The sequence below is a fragment of the Sceloporus occidentalis genome, unplaced genomic scaffold, assembly GCF_023333645.1.
Source record: "Sceloporus occidentalis isolate IW3139 unplaced genomic scaffold, rSceOcc1.0.p SCAF_3, whole genome shotgun sequence".
NCBI lineage: Eukaryota > Metazoa > Chordata > Lepidosauria > Squamata > Phrynosomatidae > Sceloporus > Sceloporus occidentalis.
Genome location: NW_028316983.1, coordinates 183,406,467 through 183,428,341, shown reverse-complemented (window position 1 = coordinate 183,428,341; position 21,875 = coordinate 183,406,467). Strand labels below are relative to the sequence as shown.

Below are 21,875 nucleotides of genomic sequence, written 5' to 3'. Positions count from 1 at the left end.
TGATTTTGAAGAATTAAGGGTAAGAGTAAAAAGAAACTGAATAGAAAGTACAGTGGTCCCTCTATATTTGCTGGGGTTAGGGGTGAAGGACTCTCGTGAATCTGGAAAAACTGTGAATAAAAAAAATAGTGTACTTTTTATGTAAGGGAACACCTCTCTAGGAATCTCCAGCTCTTCCACTGCAACTCTGTGGTCCACAGCTGCCAGAAGTTGATCATAGAATCATGCTGAAGGACCTACAAATGCCTAAAGAAGTGTTTTCTCTAGGAACATTTCATTTCTCCAGCACACCTCTATGGCCAACTTCTGTCAGAGTTGCCCTGGAGAACTGAGAGATTCCTAGAGAGAACATATTAATCCAAATCACAAATAATCAGATCCGCTAAAGTCAAAGCTACAAATGTGGAGGTCCAACTGTATTTGCAACTGATGGTTTATTGTCACTATTGTAACATACCATCTATGAAACTATACTAAATAAGTTATGTTCTTATTAGGTAAAGGTAAAGGTAGTCCCTTGACATGAATATCTAGTTGTAACTGACTATAGGGGGTGGTGCTCATCTCCGTTACTAAGCCAAAGAGCCAGTGTTACCTGAGGACTGGACTGGTGGTCATGTGGCCAGCATGACTTCATCAAACGCTGTTACCTTCCCACTGAAGTGATACCTATTTATCTACAGTGGGCCTGCATTATATGCGGGAAGCCACGTTGGAAATAAGCCTTGCGTTTCCTGGAAGAAATAATGGGGTGTGTGGTTGCGGTGCGCGTGCAACAAACACATGTCCCATTACTTCCAATGTGGCTCAAGCTTACGCGTTTTTTTATGCCGGGTGTGTGTGTCCGGAACGGATCCCCCGCATAAGAGAAGGGCTGCCTGTACTTGCATTTGTATGCTTTTGAACTGCTAGGTTGGCAGAAGGTGGGATTAGTGATAGGAGCTCAACCTATCATGTGGCACTCGGGCCTCGAACTGCCAGCCTTCTGATCTTCCGATCGTCAGAATTGGTGTCTTAATCACTAAGCCACCACATCCCATGTAATATTCTTATTACATGGTTGTAAATTTGAGTTTGTTTGGTTGAAGACAAGCTTCAGGCTAAGTGAATTCATATCAAGAAAAACACAGGAAACGCTACCATTGATTTAAGGTTTATAGGAGAAGGACGCTGAGGACCCTAACCCTTAAACATTTAAGAAAGGTATATTAAGAGTGGATGTTGGGCCAGTGTCATTCATGAGGAGTCTTCGGATGTTTCTGAGGGAAAAAGGTGGCCTCAAAGGATTGATGGGAAGGCCTTGTAACAGGTCTCTGTTAAGATGTTTCAACAGACGATTTTTATTGTTATGCTTGTTTATGAGTTTACATTATCTATTTGTATGGCACCTTCCTTGAGTAGACTTTGGTGGATGTTGGAGGAGGAGGTGATAGAAAAGATGGATTTAAATTTGGCTGCATTAGCTAGAATTTCATATAAAAGTACTAAGTGATTTGGAACGTAATATCTTTGTGAATTTTGGTCTTTTTATTTAATACTATAGTTGTAAAAATAATTTACTTGTGCACTGAATATATGTACCCTGGCTGACACCAAGCTTTCACAATTGAAATGAACAAATTTTTAGGAATTTGAACTTGAGTTTCTTAGACCTATTCAAACATTTTAACTAGTACAACAAATTGGCTGTTAATGTTGCAACTGTAAATCCTATAAGCATTTACAACTATTTAATAAATATATACATAAGTGTGTGTGTGTGTATAGTATATTTTGTGAACAGAAAATCGGCTGTCTTAATGGATTGTTTTAGGCATTAGGTACAAGTTTGTGTAGAGCTTTGAATATATGAAAGCCTATATAAACAGTTAATATTATAGACAGGGTTATCCTACATCATGATGCCCCAATTTTTGGACAGTGCCTTGATTCTAAGGGTAACTAATGTTGTGTAAAGGTGATCAGCTAAAACTCTCATAATCTCGTAATCTAGAGGAAAAAATATAGGTTCTGTTCTGGTGCTGACATTTTAAAAACTGCTAAGAAAGTGCTTAGTTTCTTTATAATGTATAAAAAAGGAACATATAAAATCAACTATAGGAAGAGCTTTAGTATGTAGTTCTCTATTTTATAGAATACTTATTAAAAATAAATGCTCTTCTCCTTTTAAAACAACAGCACAACAGCTACTTTTTTACCATTCTGTTCTAATTGACAGAAATGCGGAACAAACTGCACTACTTTTGAGTGGGCTGATCTTTATTTTGTTGTCCTTGTTAGGAAAAACACAAACACAACATTTCACTTTTGGAATTCTTCAGTGGTCTGTTTAAGTCCAAGGAGTACTATTTTAAAGCTCATTTATACAATACAAAAATATTTAAGCAAGAGGAATTCTCTTAAATCACCTCCGGCTGATTGATGATTGTAACCATTTGAACAAAATCACATCTAGGATTCCTGTCAAAGTTATCTGCTCCTCTTTTTTGTCTGAGAAGAAAGGTTGGGGATCTCTTTTTTTTTTCTTTACAGGCATTAATCTTGTAATAAATTATGGTCATCATTTTCAGATGTATTAAGTTTTCATCTGTACCAATTTAATTAACTACTGGTGTCAAATTATAGAGCTTAGATTGTTATGTGGAAACATCAAATTTGATTTTGCAAGAAAACTTGGAACTAATTTGTAAGACTGTTTCATAATAATGCGGCTTAAGGATACTTAGAAAAGACACATTTGTAGTACAGGGTAGAATTTGATGTATGATCCTACAGTATTTTAATTAAATTTTGTTAAAACATACCTGTGACTATCTGAGCTGCTACACAGTCCTTCTGCTCTAAGTTTTAAATATGCTTGAACATTCACAGGAAAAAGGTTATGTACTTCTGTGTAATTCATACTTTATCTGTTATGCAGTGATGTTACAACCTTTTGACTATGATCCTAATGAGAAAAGTAAACACAAGTTTATGGTACAGACAATCTTTGCACCACCAAACATTACAGATATGGAGGCTGTGGTAAGTAAACAGATGTCTTTCATTTCAGTTTTTAATAGGGTAACAAATTAGATTCTGTCTTTAGTTTTTTGGAACAAGCCTTCTTAGTCCTATCTTATGTCTCCTGGTTCTCAGAGATTATCCAGTTTCCTCTGATTTCTGGTAGAAGTGGATTGGGAATGAAGTCATTTACTGTCAGAGAATTTTCACAATGTAAATACAAATTAAGTGCCCAGCTTTCGCACTTATTTAATCAAACATTTTATTTTATTTTGAAAGAAAAGCAGCCTTCACTCAGTCATGCTGTCTAAGATGATACCATTCTTAGGGGGTTCTATGATGCTAGTGTAGTGGTTTAAATGACGGACTGCAGTTCTGGAGATTAGGGCCAAATTCCCTGTTTGGCCATGGAAACTCACTGGACAAGTCACACATTCTCAAAGCCAGAAAACCCCATGATAGGTTCACCTTAGGGTGCTGTAAGTTGGAAACAGCTTGAAGGCTCACAACAACAACTAAGTTATTGATTCAGTACATTTTGTTCTCTTGATTTCATATAACTTTCTAGATTCCCTAAGTAACACTGGAGTTTAAAATATGCTTAGTGAATAAAGTCATTAGTGAATAAAGTCATTAATTAGTGAATTGAGTCATTAAAATTTGTTATGGTGGATCCCTTTACCTCTGTCAGGAAGGTCTGTCAGGAGGAGAAATATTAGAATTGGAGGATATGTGGCACATGGCTATGTTGTTAGACAGGCTAACTTGTGTAATTTCTTTGGGAAAACAGGGAAGAGGGAAAGGGACAACTTTTTGGAGTCCAGCTTAGATAGTGGTACACAAGAACTAAGTTTGGTGAAGAAGCATGGGATGGGGATGGAAAATAAGAGAAAAAGTGAGTCTTGGACTGGGGTGGGAGGGAATAATTTGTTTGCTTGACAGATGGCTAGGGCCCTTTCAAAATATCCCCTGTATAGATTGGTTCTGTATGAAAGGAAGATTTTTGGAGTTTTTCTGGAAGGTGACAGTACATTGTGATTCTCTTCGGTAAATGTATCCTCTATTGATTAGGTTCTGGAGTGGTGTCTATTACATACCATGGCATGACATACAAATATTATATAACATTTGGGGTGTGCTGCAGTGAATCCTTTCACAGTTCATTAGTATTTTAATCACACAGTGCTATGCTCATAGATAATTTAGGGACGAGACAGATGGCTAGCCGTGATCGGGCTGGGACTGTGGTAACTGAACGGCCAGCTCTCAAAGCAGGCTGCCACCATAGGTCCCAACTACGCAGCACAGGAGCCAAATTAAAACAGCTCTTTTTTCAGCCAGTCCTTTGGACTGGAAAGCGGCATCAGAGCAGCTTCCGGCCACTGTGGGGCATACATCGTCTAAACGTTACGCCCCCAAAGCGGCTAGAAGTCGCTCCTTTTGTCCTGTGTGTTTTGAGACTAATCGAAAAGATTTATTTAAATCAATCTACCATTGGTTTCTGTCTTGGCTTCTCCTTTTCTTGCACCTCACCTTTCACATTCTGCTTTTTTGCCTACTTCTTCTTCCTACTCCTTCTTACCCACCCTCATTTAATTATATAATAAAGGTGCAGATTGCATTAATATTGCAAATGCCACAGATTGCATACAGAATCCTTGGCCTCTGTATGTAAAATCTATGCTCTACCATTGAGTTTTGCAGACTGCATTTCTTGATTGGGAGTGAGGAGACACAAAGAAAGTAGGGATTCAGTTGTGCAGAAAAAAAAACATTCTATATATGCTCTCAAAAATTTCGGATAATGAATTCTGCCAGGCCTTTGCTTTACTTGCATTTGAGCAAGTGCCCTCTAATTAAAATAAATCATTCCTTATTAACCTTTAACAAACAAGAGTAAGTGAAATGTACATATTGGTGGGAATGGAAAGAAAAAGTTATGCAGGTGAGTGACAAAACAGTTACCAGATCTTTTGGACTCCCTCTGTTCCCAGGGAAGAATCCTGTTACAGATTTGTAGTTCATGTGGGATTAAATAACTTGTTGGAGGAAGGCAATTCTAAAAAAGCCAAAAGAGCCCTTTTAAAAGAAACATTAAGAAAATGTGCTTGTCAGGTTCAAAGTTGAAAACCTTCATTCTTTCGTAAATTCCATGGTCTGCCCAGCACTGGCATCTTGATCAATGAGCCAATTAACAATAGCTCAATAGATCAAATAATTCTAACTTTTAGTGTTTTATATTTTTAATTACTTTCCACATTCTCACATTTAACACTATCAAATTAATTTCCAAAACCTCATATTCCAAGCTCTATTTTTTGAGGAATTTTCATTAATGAAGTAAGTTTGTTAGGCTAAGTCAAGGAAGTGGTATCCATTGAAGCATGACCTTGAATTTTGCTGCATGTATTCTGATACTGGTCTGTTTTCATTATCTTTAATTCTTAATAAAATCTTCTGGAGCTTATGGAACTAAAGCCAAAACGGTCCCATAAATAAGTAAGGTTTACAAATTGTTAATGAGAAAATCCTGAACTGTGGAAGAATCCTCCGAACCATTCCATAAATATTGAATGGAATGGAATGGTGGCTGAGAAGGGCAGAGAGGACAACTGAATTGGGTCAGAGAGGTGATAGAATGGAGTTGATGGAGAGGGAGAAACAGAAATTCATAGCTACACAATATAGAATCTAAATAGGTAGAATGTCTAGAAAGGCTATTATTATTATTATTATTATTATTAGCTTTATTTATATAGCTATAAATTTACACAGTGCTGTACATACAGTCAATTAAAATAGACAAACCTGCCTATGGTGTATGTTCTACAAAAATAATTTAATATAATACATAATACATATAATACAATTACCTAATCCACACTGTAAAAGCTATTTTTAAATGTCCTCATGAATTAATTCCTGGAGAGACCTGCTCATAGACATCAGTGGAGAAACGAGAGATGTCCTGTCCCTTCCCACCAAAACTCTCAAATGAAGGAGAGAAATCAAAGCGGTAACCTGAGGACAGAGATTCTTCTTTAGATGCAGATTACTGATTGGTTGCTGGAGCAGGGTGAAGGTGGGATGGGAATGGAAAACCAGGGAGAATGTAAACTTAATTGAGAAACTGGAACCTTGGACAGAAGCAATTCACATTGCATCGTTTTGTTGCAGGGACCCCTTTCTTCTTGCATGGATCTTTTATGTTCTTCTGATAAGATCTGTAGGGCTGCTTAGAATGCAACAATCCATGGAGCACAGTATCCCCCCCATCTCAGTTCTGTCATCTCTTTTGGTCAACTCTGTATTGATAGTTAAGCTAAAAGATAATGGAGTTGTTCCAGTACATGTATATTGGCTAATTAGGGGTGCATGTTGGCTTATTATTGATGTCATCCTTTTTATTTTAGGAGTGTATTTTTACATAAACCAGGAAGATTGTTATAATCGCATGATAAAAAAAGAGAAAGGTATATATCTGAGCACAAAGCTTTTCTTTGCCTTGCCCTAACAAGCCAAAAGATTTATCTCCACAGCAGGCCAAAACCTGCCCACTATATCATTCTGGTGCTTTAAAATGTGTGTATAAGTCTGAATTTGCATTATTGTGAAAAGTTGTTTTGAAGATTTTGAATAAAGAAGTTGTTTTAATGTATTTTCATTGTTGTTATAGTGGAAGGATGCAAAAGCTGAGGATTTAATGGATTCCAAATTGAGATGTGTATTTGAAATGCCTAATGAAAATGATAAGCTGGTAAGTAAAAAGCAAAAGACTTCCTCCCTCTGACATTATGTACAAATCCATTAAGCTAAGAATATTTCTTGATTTTTTATTTTTATCTGGAGTGTTTATGTAATTTAAATTAAAGGTGGAAGAATTTAACCAGTGTCCTGGAGTACCACAAACTTTTATATCTTTCTGATACTTTAAATGCATTTGCATTCTATATTAGTAATCTTCACTTTTGGATTAATGTACGGCATGTAATAGTAGAAGTGCATGTTTCCAAATAATTTTGTCAAAGTAGATTGTAGCCTTAGAGACAAATCTTGAAAAGCATCTTGCTTGCAAAGTGCTTGTAAGCCAATCACTTGTGAAGGGTGCTGTACGCCAAAAGGACACAAGGATATAACTTGTATTGGGATTTAAATTTCTCACTTGAGAGAGGCTGGCAAAATATTAGGCATCCAGACATATGGCAGTGCTCTGGGAATGAGGGCAGTGGTGAATATGAAAATATGTAATAATTGAGTGTAAAGTCATACATCCAATTGGAAGTATATGTTAAAGGGGATCAGCTGCACAGGAGCAGGCTTTAATTCCATTATTTTAATTCATTTACCTTTGCTTATGCAGTCTGCACTACCTTTGTGTTGCTTGCCGTTAACTCCACTGACAATATCAGAGACGCCAAAACGTTGCTTCTCCAGGTGATTTTGGACTCCAACTCCCAGAAGCCCCAGCCATCATAGCTGATGTCCAGGAATCCTGGGACCTGAAGTCCAAAATGCCAGAATCACTGGACTATATAAAGATACAGAAACATTTGCTATTTGCAAGGAAGGTGAAGATGTAGCACTGCTCAGGTCTTGCCCCTGCTCTAAATGTTAGGCTTATTTAGAAATATTTTGGCAGGATCATGCTGTGAATCACAGATTCCTCAGAGTTTAATGAAAAGCCTGTGAAATCCTAAAGTTTATTTGCCTCTTTTAAAAAAAAAGTCCTCTAATTTTAAATGTACAGTTGTTCTGCATAATATGAGTGGCTTCCACTATTGGAACAGTGCTGTTTTCACCACAGTGTGCAATGCCTATCTTTGGCTTTGTTGTTTTGCCTGTGCAGTCATTTGCTTTTCAGGATTCTATGCATTTCTCTTTTCTCTCAACTTTCAAGTTGTGGGCATTATTGTGAAAGTTAATGTCTGGTCTAGAAAGCACCCATTTTGGGAGAAAGGTGGGATATAAATCCAATAAATAAAATATTTTTTGTACAGCAGTTTGAAAAATTGCACCTGGTTTACCATAGTTTGGGGGCTATGGCTAATGCTCACACAAAGTATTGGTGGGCCTGCCTGGGGCTGTGAGGAAAGAAAGACTGGGCTAAATCCAATGTTAATTGTATCTAGAGTGAAACAGTTGAAATGAAGGGAACTTGATTTCAATGGAACCAGCTAGGTAGGACTAAAAGATGCAGGAAACAGATAATCTAGCAGATTTAATTCTACCTGTTCAAGACACCATGGAATTTATCTGTAATGGAGAGAGAGGGAAAAGCAGTGCTTTAACCTCCAGGCTTTGCAATTGGATGCTGTATTGCTTCACTTCAAGAAGCACAGGCATGAAATAATTTTAAGATTCTTTGGACTGTTACTCACTTTGACCATCATTTACCAAAGTTTCAGATTTTATTTAAATTACTGTGAACTTAATAACTGGACTGGAAGTTACACAGTTAATTTTCAGCAATTTATTAGAGGATAGTAATTTTTTTGACAATATACTGGGATAATCAAATCTTAATATAGGCTATATTAATATTGGGAATGATGAACTCAGTTTAGAAACTGATTTTTTTAAAGTTACACATTGTAATGTGAAAGATTTGAGAATGTTGTGGTAATTTAAAGGAAACAAAACAAAGTGATCAGAATCCCCAGGCTACCATAATTTCTAGCTTGTTTTAACAAGAAATTTGGAGACCTTCAAAGATTTTTCGTGATTTGACAGATTATCTACATGCACTCTACATCTAAGAACCTTAGTAATCAGAAGAAGTTGGTAAATAAATTAGAAACCAAAATCAGACATCTTCTTGCATTTATTCACAATTTTCTGCATATTATAAATTTCTGGGTTTTTTTTTTTTTAAATCATGGTGATTACAGGAATGGTGGATAAATACTAGAAATGCAAAATTTATAGAAGCCACTCAAGCAGATAGAATAACGGCAGAACTGCAGTACTGCAGCTGTGGAATGTTATCATTCACTCAATACCACATAAACTCAAATGCTACTGAGGCTCAGGGTGTAATTCTTAGTACTAAACAAGCTGTCCAGTATAGTTTGATAGCTTCACTGGCCTGAATAGAAAACTCAGAATGAAACAACTGCAGCTTTTCACAGGATTTACCATACCAGATAGATCATTGGGGAGGTGAAGGTGATATACCAGTAAATACTAAATATGATCATGTTAGGGGGAAAAAGCTAGTTCAAAGAAATGTTGTGGTTTTATCATAAAAATGAACTTTAAGTTCAACTAAGTTTTAATAGAAGCATTTTTAAAGGCTGGGATCCTAGCATGAATTCTGTTTGTATTTTGATGTTCAGCTGCTAATGAGACAAACTGCATTTAAAGTTTGTTGATAAGTTTGTCCTGTTAGCAGTGAGATGTATGGTAGCAAACCCAGCAAAGATAGTTGTAGCTTGCAGGTCTAGTTCTGTCCACAGGAAGCAGCACAATCTTACACATGTTTGTCCGTACTTAAGCTACATGGTCTGAAATGGAGCTGAATACTTGACAAAAATGTGTTTAGGCTCATAATCTTAGTGAGTAAATCAAGTATTTGAAGCCATCCTCTTTTTGCTTATATTGATACTTTGTAAGCTGTTGCTTGACTGCTTCTGCATAACATTTATGTTTTTCTAAGTAGCAGAGTGGGTTTGCAGAGCCTAATCCTTTAGCCGTTGGTTTAGTCACTCCCCTAAATCTTGCAATGAGAGATCTACTGAGTGCTGAGGGCATGTCTCACCTGCCATCTCAGGCTCTACCTTCTTCAGGATCTGTATACATAACTACAGCCAACAACAACAATCTTCAGACATCTGCAGATTTTAGCCAGAAGATTGACATGATGGAGCCAGGCAGTGAGGTCACACACAGGATGCATCAGGTTTGTTTCAGGGAGCTGAAAGCCCCAAGACTCTTTGACTACCTCAGTGGTTCATTCAGTCATTTTTAGCTGGCTAAGAAAACATAAAAAATAGGCTTTGAAATAGAAGACAATATTAAGGTCTGAAGAAGCCTTAACTGCAAAGATGATCAGAATGGCTACAATCACAAGCTTGTTTTCTTTTGTAATACTATATTGTTGTATCATTGTGTTTTGCTGAATTTAGATTGTTGCTGAAAGTGAGGCATAACAAGGGGAGGGAAAGACTTCAATTGGAAGGGGAAAAGAGGATCATTAAGACTATAGTACTAATGAGAACAAGCAGTAGGCTAAGCCTTCTCTGCCAACTAAAAGCAAGCCCCAAGACGTCTTTGTATTAGCTTAGAAGGCAATGTGTTGGCTTTATAAGCTGAGATGAGAACAAGACTTCTGGAAGCACAAATAGCTCCTTTACTCCTTGCTTTGTATCAGAGGTGCACCAGAAGTACTTAATTCAACTCGTTTCCTATTTTAGATGAAGCAGTAAACTATGGGGTGAAGCAGACCAGTGACAAAGAATGGCCTCTAGCCACTCCAGCCACAATTTTTATGGTATTTATACTCCACCCTTCAGCCCTAAAGGCTATCAGAGTGGCTTACAATTATTATTTTTAATTAGATGGTTCCCTGCCCTCAGGCTTACAAAAAGACACGACACAAAAGGAGAAGGGAATGGTGATGGGAAAGGGGATGGTTATTCTCTCCCTCTGAGGCCTGGACCAAGGCAGATGGACTGGACGGAGGGCTCTTCTTCTTCAGGCTAGCCCTGGTGGAGCTGGGCCTGCCTGTTCACTCCCTCTCAGGCCAAAGGATGGTAGTTAACATGGAGCGAGGGCTCTCTTTCTTCGCCTAGCCCTGATGGAGCTGAGGGTGCAATGACCACGTGGCCTGGGCTCAAAGCGGCCTGCTACTGTGGTCCCAAATGAGCTACTCTTTTTTCCGGTGGCTTCAGGCCATCTTTGGTAGCCCAGGACCAGTGTCTGGCCACTTTGGGGGAATGCATCATCTGAATGCCATGCCCTTGAAGTGGCTGGATGCTGCTCTTTCTTGCCCATCTGTTTCGGGCCTATGTTTAACATGTGAGGCTATAAAGTTTGATATAAAGTTCATACCTGGCTTGTTTTGAAGTAATTAAGCACAGATTCCCAGTCCCAAGTGAAACAAGAAACTATAGTTAATATTATGTTTGTTTGAAGGGAAGAGCAAAGATATTCTATGCAAACAAAAGGTATGCTCATATCTTGATTTATTAAGCCAAGATGCAGTTTTTCCAAATTCAGCCATTATGTTCATTGTAACATCAAGTTATGACTTGAAATTGTGGTAATGAATCTGGAAGGAACCGATGAAGTATGTCTTGATTAGTTGCTTTTCCATTTTTCAGTAAAACATAGGTTGAGATTAAATCCAAATGAGGGAACTATGGTTTGCATTTGCCCTTCAGTATGGGAACTGATCTTACATAGGGTGGTAATACTTGTACATGCAAATATAAAAAATAACTGGCTTGAACGACAGGCAATTTCAAGAGGGAACATTTGTTTTAAAGATATGGTTGTTTGGTATCATATGAGTGTATGTATTTTTGACATTGTGATATTCTGTATATGTTTACCCAATAAATATTTTATACTACATAATTTATTTAAAAAGAAATTTAAAATTCTAGGAAGCTGAATTTTACATTCAGTTCAACAATTTTTCAGATACCTCAACTAAACAGTTGGTATAAGTTTGTAACTGTATTTATGGTAAGAAAATCTGATGAAACTTGCTTTAAATATTTTCAGTCGTATTGTAAAATGACTTCCTTACATTGTAACTGCTCCTTAAAATGCAAAGTAGCCTCATGCAGATGTATAATTCCTGATGGTGATAAGTTAGCCTTTCTCTACTGTCATCTTGTGCTCTCAATCCGCCACCCATTTTCAAAGATAACCATAACATAATATTATATTTTTACTGAAGACCATGATTAGCTCACGGGGGATCGGTTCTAGAATACCCACCCCCCACGAAAAAGGAAACTCGCCCATAAGCTTGAATGGCGGTGTGCGCCCGTGGGCATGCACCGCAGACACGTGCCCCATTATGTTCCCCCTCCATTTGCCACTTGCACATAAGCGAGGGTGCGAATTCCAAGGCTGCACAAATGGAGGGGCGACTGTAATGATAGAAATGTAGAGTTGGAAGAAACCTTGAGGGCCATCCAGTCCAACCTCCTGCCAAGCAGGAATATAAAGTCAAATCATCTCCGACAGATGACCATCCGGCCTCTATTTAAAGACCTCCAAAGAAGGAGACTCAACCACCCTCCGAGGGAGTGTGTTCTACTGTCAAACATCTCTTATGTCAGGAAGTTCTCCCAAATGTTTAGGTGGAATCTCTTTTCCTGTAGTTTGCATCCATTGCTCTGTGTCATAGTTTCATGGAGAAGAATATGAAAGCCCAGTGACATTCATGTTCCTACTCTCCCAGCCATAATTAGGTGGTCAGGAACTGTATTTGCACAGGGCTTCAATTATTACTTCCCTAGAAAACTTTCCTGTTTTAGAATGAGTTGGAAGGTTGGTACAAAAATCTATTTTTCTGTTCTTAATCTTAACATTTTAAAGGATTGATACATTTTACTGACTTTCTACCTTTAATAAATGTTTATAGTTGCTTAATTTTTCTTCCTTCAGATTAGATCTGGAAAACTAACTTAAACTGAAAAATGCTCAGTACTAGTTTTGATTAAAGAATTATATTTTCAAACATTTTCTTTTAATATTTGCAGAATGACATAGATGCAAGTAAATCTGCCCCAATACTGAATACAACTAAACAGGATGGGCCAATGCCAAAACCACATAGTGTTTCACTTAATGACACTGAAACAAGAAAGCTCGTGGAAGAATGCAAAAGACTTCAGGCAGATGTGGTGAAACTATCAGAGGAAAATAGACATCTGAGAGTAAGTTTCATTTCATGAAATGATACGTAATGGATTACATTTAAACTGTGGCATGGCTCCCTGTGGAAGGGTTTGAGAAAGTGCTTAAGCCAAATTATTTGTCAGTTCTCTTTTCAATGTTGCGTTTAATTTTACTTTTCCCCACGCTCAAACTTTATGAAGTAATCATTGAGTAAAACAACAAAAGGACATTTTCTTTTTACAATCTGTAAAATAGCCATATAAACTCCAAATTTTACTAGAATCATACTTGACCAGACTGCGAGTGAGCCTTGTGCTCTTGTATTCCATTCTCTTCTTCCCTTTGGACATTTTGAATCTGGAGGTATTATCTTGGTTGATTAAATGTCTGGGATGTCTGTGACATCAAATCAGTAGGCTACAATTAAAGGTTGGCCAGGCTGGTAGTTTGGGATTTACAAAACCATGTCATCAAAGAAGATAACAGTCCAAAACACACTACAGAAATAATCCAGTTTGAGACCATTTAATTGCCCTGGCTCAATGTGAGGCAATTCTGGGAACTGTAGCTTTGTGAGACTTTCATATTCTCTGTCAGAGAGCTCTGATTACACAATAAACTATAATTCCCAGGATTTTCTAGCATTGAGCCAGGGCAGTTAAAATGAAGAAGATAATCAGATTGTGATTATTCGGGCTACATAATATCTGATAGATTCTTAACATTTAGTTATGATTTTAATTTTGAACCAGGAGGTCATCCTTTGAATTAGGAAGTCATCCAATCTGTATCACGTGCAATGACCATCTTCTGTATCCTAAGGGCATCAAACATCAGAGCTCAAGGAGCTGGAATGGAAACGAGCAGGAAGGTGCCTTCCTGCTCATTTCCACCTTAGTCCTCTCCTCCACATTAGTCCTCTGCTCCACAGCCCACTCTATTCAGAAGTATTGCCCAACCCTTAAGAGAAGCTCTGTAAGATGGAGGCCTTTACCCTCGTGCTGGCATTTTTAAAAATTCAAATCAATGTAGAAATTTCCTTGTTTTGTTTTCATGCACCATGAAAAGCCATGAAAATCTTGTCAAAAGTCTAGAAGGTCCTGTGTTCTGTTGTCTGTTTAATTTGTGATCCTGAAACTAAATTGAGTAGTGAAGTTCTGGGGAAATCACAATAGCCCCTTGAATGTTGGGCCTCTGGTTTTCTGGTCTTGAAAGTGGGTCCTAATACCAAGCATGTTATTACATAGGGAGGAGATCCTTTTTATTTTTCTTCTATACTGTAAATTAATATCTAATGGCATTGTTACTAATATGCCTATATGCTACAGTTTTAATGTTTTGATATTTTAAAGCTGAATGGTACATCAACAAATAGGATCTAATAGTAACACTTGTAATAAATGTTTATATATTCTGGTTAAATTCATATCTGACATAATTTATTCCATGTATTTTCAGGACGAAGGTTTGAGGCTGAGAAAGGTGGCACACTCAGATAAACCTGGACCATCTGGCTTGGCCTTCCGGGATAATGGCTCCAACCCTCTTCCCTCACTTCTTGTTGTAATTGCAGCCATTTTCATTGGATTCTTTTTAGGGAAATTCATCTTGTAGAAAGAGAGAAAGAAAGAAGCATGCAAAATGCAGCTTCCTTTTTTTCTTGGCCAGAAAAAAAAAAAGTATTTACCTACCACTTCATTGGTAGTATGGCCCAGGTGACCATTTTTGTGTACAGCATCATATAGGCTTTGCCTTTAATGATCTTGCACGGTTAGACAACACAATAAAAAGAAACTGTTCGGCTGCTGGACGAAATTGTATATTAATTCATCAATAGCAGGTGTCAGTTGCACATTCAGTCCTTTATGAAATCTCATAAATAAAGAATTGTTATTTCTTTCTGTGGTTTTAATAAGAGTTAAAAATTGTTCAAAGTCTTGTAAATGTTATTTTAATAATCCTTTTAAAATTTTATCTGTTGCTCTTGCCTCTTGGAAAATGATTACTAGAATGCTAATCCCACTTGTTCAGGAATATGATGAGGCATTTTGTGGGGAAATGTTTCCTCTTAGTGTGTAAATTTCTCCTTTACCTTACTTTGCTAATATCATGGCAGAATTTCTTACCCTTGTGAGGCGGTTGTTGAAAAAGGTTTTCATCTTTACAGCCCTATCCCATGGTATTTAACATATGAAATAATAAAACTGTTAACAGACTTTCTGCTGGGTAGCTTGTTTCTGTGAATTGTTCTTTTTAGAAAAGCATTCTAACATCTTTTCATATACAACCTGTTTCTTGTCACAGATCAATATTTTTCATTTCACTAGGTGTGTCTTAGATTGGCACCGGTAAGGTCCCAGAAGAAACATTGTTTTCCACCTCTTTAATGGCAGCAAGGATATCTGGTTTTTAGCAAAATGGAAGGTCAGAAATATTTATTGTGGAACATGGGAGTAATTACAAAGTCAAATCTTTTGAATTTGTCTTTTTAAAAATACTGTTTAGCTTTGCAAGTATTTCTTTTGCATCAGTGATGTTCCCTTTTTTTTTTGAGTCCTTCGTATTTATTTTTTTAAATCACCTCTCACCCCTCCAGACATATTATTAGTTCAAATATTTCCTAGAATGACAACTTTTGCAAATAAGTTTTACATATAAGCATCACAGGCTGATCATGGCTGAGCAGATTTAAATCATTTAGTTTTGTGAGAGGAGAATAAAGCTTTGACCAGGAAACCTCTTCGCAGTTGCCTATTAGTGATGTATACTGCCCATGTTCTAGGAACGTAATTTTATTGGACCTGAACTGCTTTTCTGCACTTAATCCTTTGGCTTATTTCATTTCTGGTTTTTATGTCATTAATTAGATAATTTTGAAAGCACAATACAGCTATTCTGAAACTTTATCCATCACATGGAATTATTTTAAACTGACATTCTGGGAGGCTTATAACTGTAAGCAGAATTTTGTATATTCTTGGATATGATGCAGCTAAGCGTGTTAGATCTTACGTAGCTGAGAAATGTTCTAGCAAAAAATATACATCATTTTTGGTTGCCTTTGATTAATAGTGCTTTTTTAATGGAAGATGTATGTACATCATGTACTGTCACTGTTCTCTATGATAAACTTTTATAAAACATCTCGCACTTTGCAAAGAAGATGATGAACAAACCACTGCTTGATGTTTCACTTTAAAAGCATGCAAATACAGACGTTTTCTTTTTGTGTGTTCCGGTATCTGCATTCAAGTCTTCTCTGACTGTGGTGACTGGAAGAAGTATACTCAAGTCTGGTTCTCACTTCATCGATTCTGAAATCAATAAGACTCTTCATACTGTGGTGTATAAATAGTATGTCAGAAGAAATCATTTATTCCTTAAAGGAAGTTGACCATTGGAAGATTACAGGAAAAAAGACTAATGTATAGGCTATAACTTCTAGATACATTTTAATATTTCTGTGTGGAAGAGAAAAATTTTCAAAGATATGTTTACTGTAAAAGTAGTGCATACAAAAGGCTTGTGGTAGTGGCTACACATTTTAGTCTTAGAGGGCAGATTGAGTTTAGAATTTATCAAAGGTGGACTGAAGCTTCATACTGGGAAGTATCCTGATGTGGGCATGATCTTTTGCTGCAAATTATGAAGTCCCAAAGCCTACAGTCTGATTATTAGTAGAGCATTAGGTTATGAGATAATAGATAATTTAGCAAGGCATATGTTTCAAGCATAAATATTACTGAATAAGTCAAGGTGCATTTGGACATCATAAGCAGTATGTGTACAGTGAAGTGCTCTTGCTTATATGGATGCACTTCTGGTTTCTAATCTTTCATAAATGTATATAAAATGTAACGCTAACCTATTTTGCTCTCAGGAGTGATTTTGAATGATATCAACTGTATTCAGTGAAATTATGTAATATGGATTAAATTATCTGTTCCTGAAATGGTTAGAACCTTGCCTGCTTGCTTGTGTACATAAATGTGAGGGAGTCTGCCCTCATTTCAAATAAGAAAAAGTACTTTGAAATTTGTGAGAGAATGGTTTATCTGCTGATCAATGAGCAGAGATCAAAATTTATTTATTTTTTCTTGTATTTAGTATAAAGTGATAAGGAAACTTGACTCAGGCTCTGCATAATCTGTTTAAAAGAGAAGTTTCAAATATGATTTAATGCAAATTTCCAGGTGGATCATTCTTTGTTCTGCACTGGACTAGAACAAGGCGACAGCCTAATACCATCCAATAAGCGGAAGTTATTACTTGAGTGGCAAAAATAAATAATTTAGAAACTTTGTAAAAGTGTTATATTTCAAGTGAAGCTTTTATTAAATCAGCATTGATAGTGGTTGTAATTATGTATTATCCTTAGTTTCATAAAGCTTCAGGTTTTGCTGCTTATCACAACCAATAACTGGTCTCAACAACAGATGTATCATAACTGGGCCATTGGCTTTTAAATCTGCCAACATGTTCATAAGTGCACACATACCTTCTAGGCTGTGGGTTGTTTTTGTGTATGTTTCCTTGAATCCTGTTGATAGCTTGAGGATTTTAGTGTGTGTGTTCTTTTTTAACTGTGGTGAGAGAATACTGCTGCAATTAATTCTGTGGTGGAGGCATACACGTGTCACTGTAGGATGATGGTTTGAGAGATCTGGTGGTTTATCTGTTTTGATTGTGAGTTGCAGCCTCTAGTTTATTTTAAGAATTTCTGAATTAAAAAGTGTATTTTCCAGGATATGCTGGTGCACATAACCCTAACCCTCGATAGGAAAAGCTGCAGAAACTTTGGAGTCTACACTAGGTGGCACTCTAATATAGCAAGTGGGTGAAAAATGAGAAGTCTCTGTAGGAACAGATGTTAACCACCAAGGTAGGAACAGTTGCTTTCCAGTAGCATGACTGTTTCTTACAAAAGATAGACATTTGTGAGAATTGCAGCTCCTTCGATTTTCTCTTTTCTTTTTAGTTACTACGTTTTAGGAACATAGAAAGACTGCTGGTTACCTTAGGCTAGTATTCTCAACTCAAGACTAGCAGTGGTTCCAGGGTCTCAGGAAGGATTCTTTCCTCCCCCTACCTAGAAGTAACTGGTATTCTTTGTTGGTCTCCCAGCCAAGGATTGATCAGCCCTGCTTAATTCCTGAAATCAGAAGAAATTGGTGTGTCCAGGGAGATATGGCAGTTACAGAATAGTTTAACTGAACCAAAATATCTTTCCAAATCAGTACAACTATTTCTGGAAAGAGCCTAATGATTTTACAAGCAGTCTGTTCATATAGAACTGTCTCAGAAATACATTTCTTAAGGGATTCTGCACTCCCGGTTTCAACCATCCCTGGCTTGAAAATATATTTTAAAAAAAAAAAAAAGAATTCCAAAAATTAAATCTTGATTTTCCCATTTTATGTAAGGGGCACTGTTTTACTAAGCCATTGTCTATAATGGGACTTGAGTATCAACAAGGGTCCAGGAACCAAACCCAAGCAGGTACCAAGGACTCACTGTACATAGGTAAGGGATATGTTCATAGAGTATTTTAAATTCACACCTGGTCTCATCATGGACATAGATTTGCTATGTTCATAAACTGGAATTAAATTATTTGTACTTGGTTTGTACAGGTACTTGGTAGTCTCCCTATATGTCATATTGCATAACATGGTGTTAAAATAAGTGACTCGAATAATGTAAAAATTCTGTCATACTGTATTATATTTGACTATGGAAACAACATTAGAATGAAACCAGATAAGTGTTCATGAGAATCGGTTATTAAAAATATTACTGCCTTAACTGAAAACTGATATTTGCCATTAGATTTATAGAATGTGGGATCACTGAAGTTTCCCACTTAGTCATTTAGTGCTTGAAAGACAACAATTGCAAACTGAATGCAATCTGAGATCTCTGTCAGCCTTTAGTTTCCCCTGGTCTTGTGTTTTCAGGAAACTGATATCTGTCATTGCCTCGCCATCCCAGTGTATGTTGCTAGATGTAATTTGATGCCTAGTCACCTACCAAGGCTGAATTCTCCATTTTTGGACTGAGGTTAACTTCAGGCTTCGTAGTAGCTACAACATCTGTCCCAACTTCCCTGCTTCTTCCCTCACCCCCTAGTTTTTGTACTATCTTGATGAAGAATTCTGGAGAGTGCAAAAACTTGCATTCTTCAATGGCAGTTTAGTTGATCCTAATAAATGTATGTGTGAATTGAGTTTTGTTTTATGTATTTCCTTGTCATCTTAATGGCCTGCTTTTCTGACTCTTGCTTCTTGCTATTAATCACACCTACTAATTGAAATCTTGAAACAAGAATAAATAGTGGGAAGGAAGTGTAGCTCATTGGTATAGGTTTCTAAGTGGTTTTCCTTTAACATTTTGCAGATTTGGCATTGCATTTTTAGAAAATTTTTAGATTTACTAATAGTTTCTGAGCAGGGAAATAGATTTTGTCTTTCTTCATTTGTTTTAATTACTGAAAGCATTTTGAAGTGGTTTCTTTTTAGAACAACAATGTATGGAAGAAGCAGGAAGCAAGATACAGATTCATAATGATGTAAATTCACCAGTCCTTCGGTCAACGTTGTTTTGATTTTCACTGCAGTCTATCTATTTAGGTTTGTTGAAGCTAACTCCTGATATTATTGAGGGATAGTGACAGCTCATAAATTAAAGTGATCTTCTTTATCAACTGTAATTTGCTTATCTTCTAGGCTTCCAACTCTGTTGGCTAGCGGCCCAGGAATATTTTATAATGCAATGTTCCTCCATCCTGCGCACCTTTACTCTTGACCACTCCAATAATGTTCTAGTCCACAGAGAAACAATCTTGATAATTACTTCACAATTGAGGTTGAGATAAAGCATTTTCTAGAAATGTACGGTCATTTTGCTTTTCAACCAACATTGTGTTCCACTGGCATACTCAAATCCTGGTATTAAACTGGATTTGACAGTTGGGGACATTGGTGGTTCTTTTCCTCTGTGCCCTTTTAGTGTAACTGGATTAACAGAAGTAAATTAAAATAGGAGTTATACGTCTATCATTCAGATACTATGTTGGAACAGACGTTATTAAGTTTGCTGGCTATGGACAAATTTTATATACCTTAAGGTAGATGTGGTTGCGAATCAGCACCCCAAATGGCACTGAAATTTACAATAAAATGGCCAACTTTTTGTCCTTTCTTCACTGTAACCAACTCATGAATATAGCAATCTCTATTTTACACTGAGAATAATGGTTTTATTTAAGCATTCCTTTGATAGTCTGTTGTAATGAATGATTTGATTGAGAGCCACATGTTTTGAACTTGTGACCTAACTACAGTCTTTCAATTTTTTTTTGCAAAGTGGCTTTTGAAGAACATGGGAATCTAGAAAGCAATTCTGAAGTTAGCTTTTTGGATTCTAGGACTATCTTCTGTGTGATTAAAGAGCGATACTGCATTTTAATATAACCCAGTGTCATTGAGTTTTTAGGTCTATTTTGATTTAAGCCACTGAAACAATTGTTGAAAGTAGTTAATATTGCTGGTGAGGAGATAACAGCATGTGTTTAGTAATCTACAGAGCCAACAGTTGTGTTGGGCCTCTTAACTGTAAAAGTTGGAAAGTTAAAGATGCTATTGACCAGCTGTTCTGAGAATATTTGGAAATTTTTCTAATTATTCAAGACTATTTATTTAAATGTTTGAAAAATTTGGGAAGAGTTTGCCGTATTTTGGACAAATGACAGCAATTCCTTTTGATATAGATAGATTTGTTGTGTCTGTTCATATTCTCATGTAGCCTAGTTTGCATTTAGTATTTGCACTACTGTAGCGCTAAATTCAAATCTTTGATGAGAGAAATTCTACATTTAGAAAATAATAAGCATGTTTTCACTATGAGATTTGAGAACATATAAAGACATTAACTTGTTTAGGTAGGTGCTTTGTAGCAGCGTTCTGGCTGCTTTATAGTATTACATCTAATGACTAGTTCATCCATAACAATGTATTAGTAATGCTTACTATTTACTGAAATAATAATTGCCTATTTTCATGACAGTGCTTTGGATTTTTTCTTTTTGCAAGAACAGTATAATTAGTAGAAATATCTACCATATATCACTTGAATACATTACAGTCTTATTTCTTCAGGGTCAGTAGCAAGATGCTACCACTAGATGGCAATAATTTATTATACATGTATTTAATACTTTTTTGGGGGGGAGATATTGTATATAATATGTGGCCTAGATTTTTACATGCAGTTATGATCTCTTATGGAGACATGTGGTTGTCTCCCACAGCATTCCTGTTTTATGTAAATAATACCTGTGTATAGTTAGTTTGGTGACCTGATTTGAATGTTGGACTATGACTGCTGGCCAGGCTTTGACTTATAACTCAGTTGTGGAAACCTACATTCTCTCAGCCTTAGAGGAAGGGAAAGGGAAACCTCTCTGAACAAATCTTACCAAGAAAGTTTAGCCTGTACATTTGTTTGAGGATATTTGCATTAACATCAGGTGATGGTCAATATGTGCAGCAATAGATTAAATGCAGTGAGTTTAAAAACCACTTTGCTCAGTAGTATCTGACACATGGAAAACATGAAAGCCTCCTGTGCAGATGTCTGCACTTGCTGGATTGTTTTCCATGATCATAGATTATATACAATATAGATTATATACAAAACAATTATTGATAGTGTGATCCATGATGAAGTCCCAAGTTGATAGAAGATCACTTTTGAAAAGGGGCTCTGTTTAGTTAGGGTAAAAGATTTTATTGCATTTTTAACATCAAGGACAATTTGAACAGCAGCTTAGTGGTTTTATAGGTAGCATTTCCTAAAAAAGGAACAAATCAGAAAAATACAATTGCTTGTATGCCTTTCTGCATGACAATCATAGTCAGCAATATCATGCTCCAGTATGAGCAAGACATATTTTTGGGGATATCAGCATAATGCAATTTCATCCAGATGAATTGGATTTAATATAAAATTCTTTTTTC

The 21,875-nt window shown here is 36.6% G+C and overlaps 1 protein-coding gene across 3 annotated transcripts in view; it reads left to right on the top strand.

Moving 5' to 3' along the window:
* The window catches only part of VAPA (VAMP associated protein A), a 34,551-nt gene extending 17,732 nt beyond the window's left edge, over positions 1-16,819 (top strand). Inside the window, exons 3-7 of one of the 3 annotated variants that reach the window (XM_089517026.1) lie at positions 2,921-3,024; positions 6,680-6,760; positions 9,662-9,901; positions 12,720-12,896; positions 14,317-16,819. In XM_089517026.1, the coding sequence (XP_089373152.1) occupies positions 2,921-3,024; positions 6,680-6,760; positions 9,662-9,901; positions 12,720-12,896; positions 14,317-14,472 (758 nt within the window). In that variant the 3' untranslated portion in view covers positions 14,473-16,819. The remainder of the gene's footprint in view (positions 1-2,920; positions 3,025-6,679; positions 6,761-9,661; positions 9,902-12,719; positions 12,897-14,316) is intronic. The other 2 variants (XM_089517027.1, XM_089517028.1) reach the window with 2 other exon arrangements.
* Positions 16,820-21,875: the final 5,056 nt, after the last annotated feature.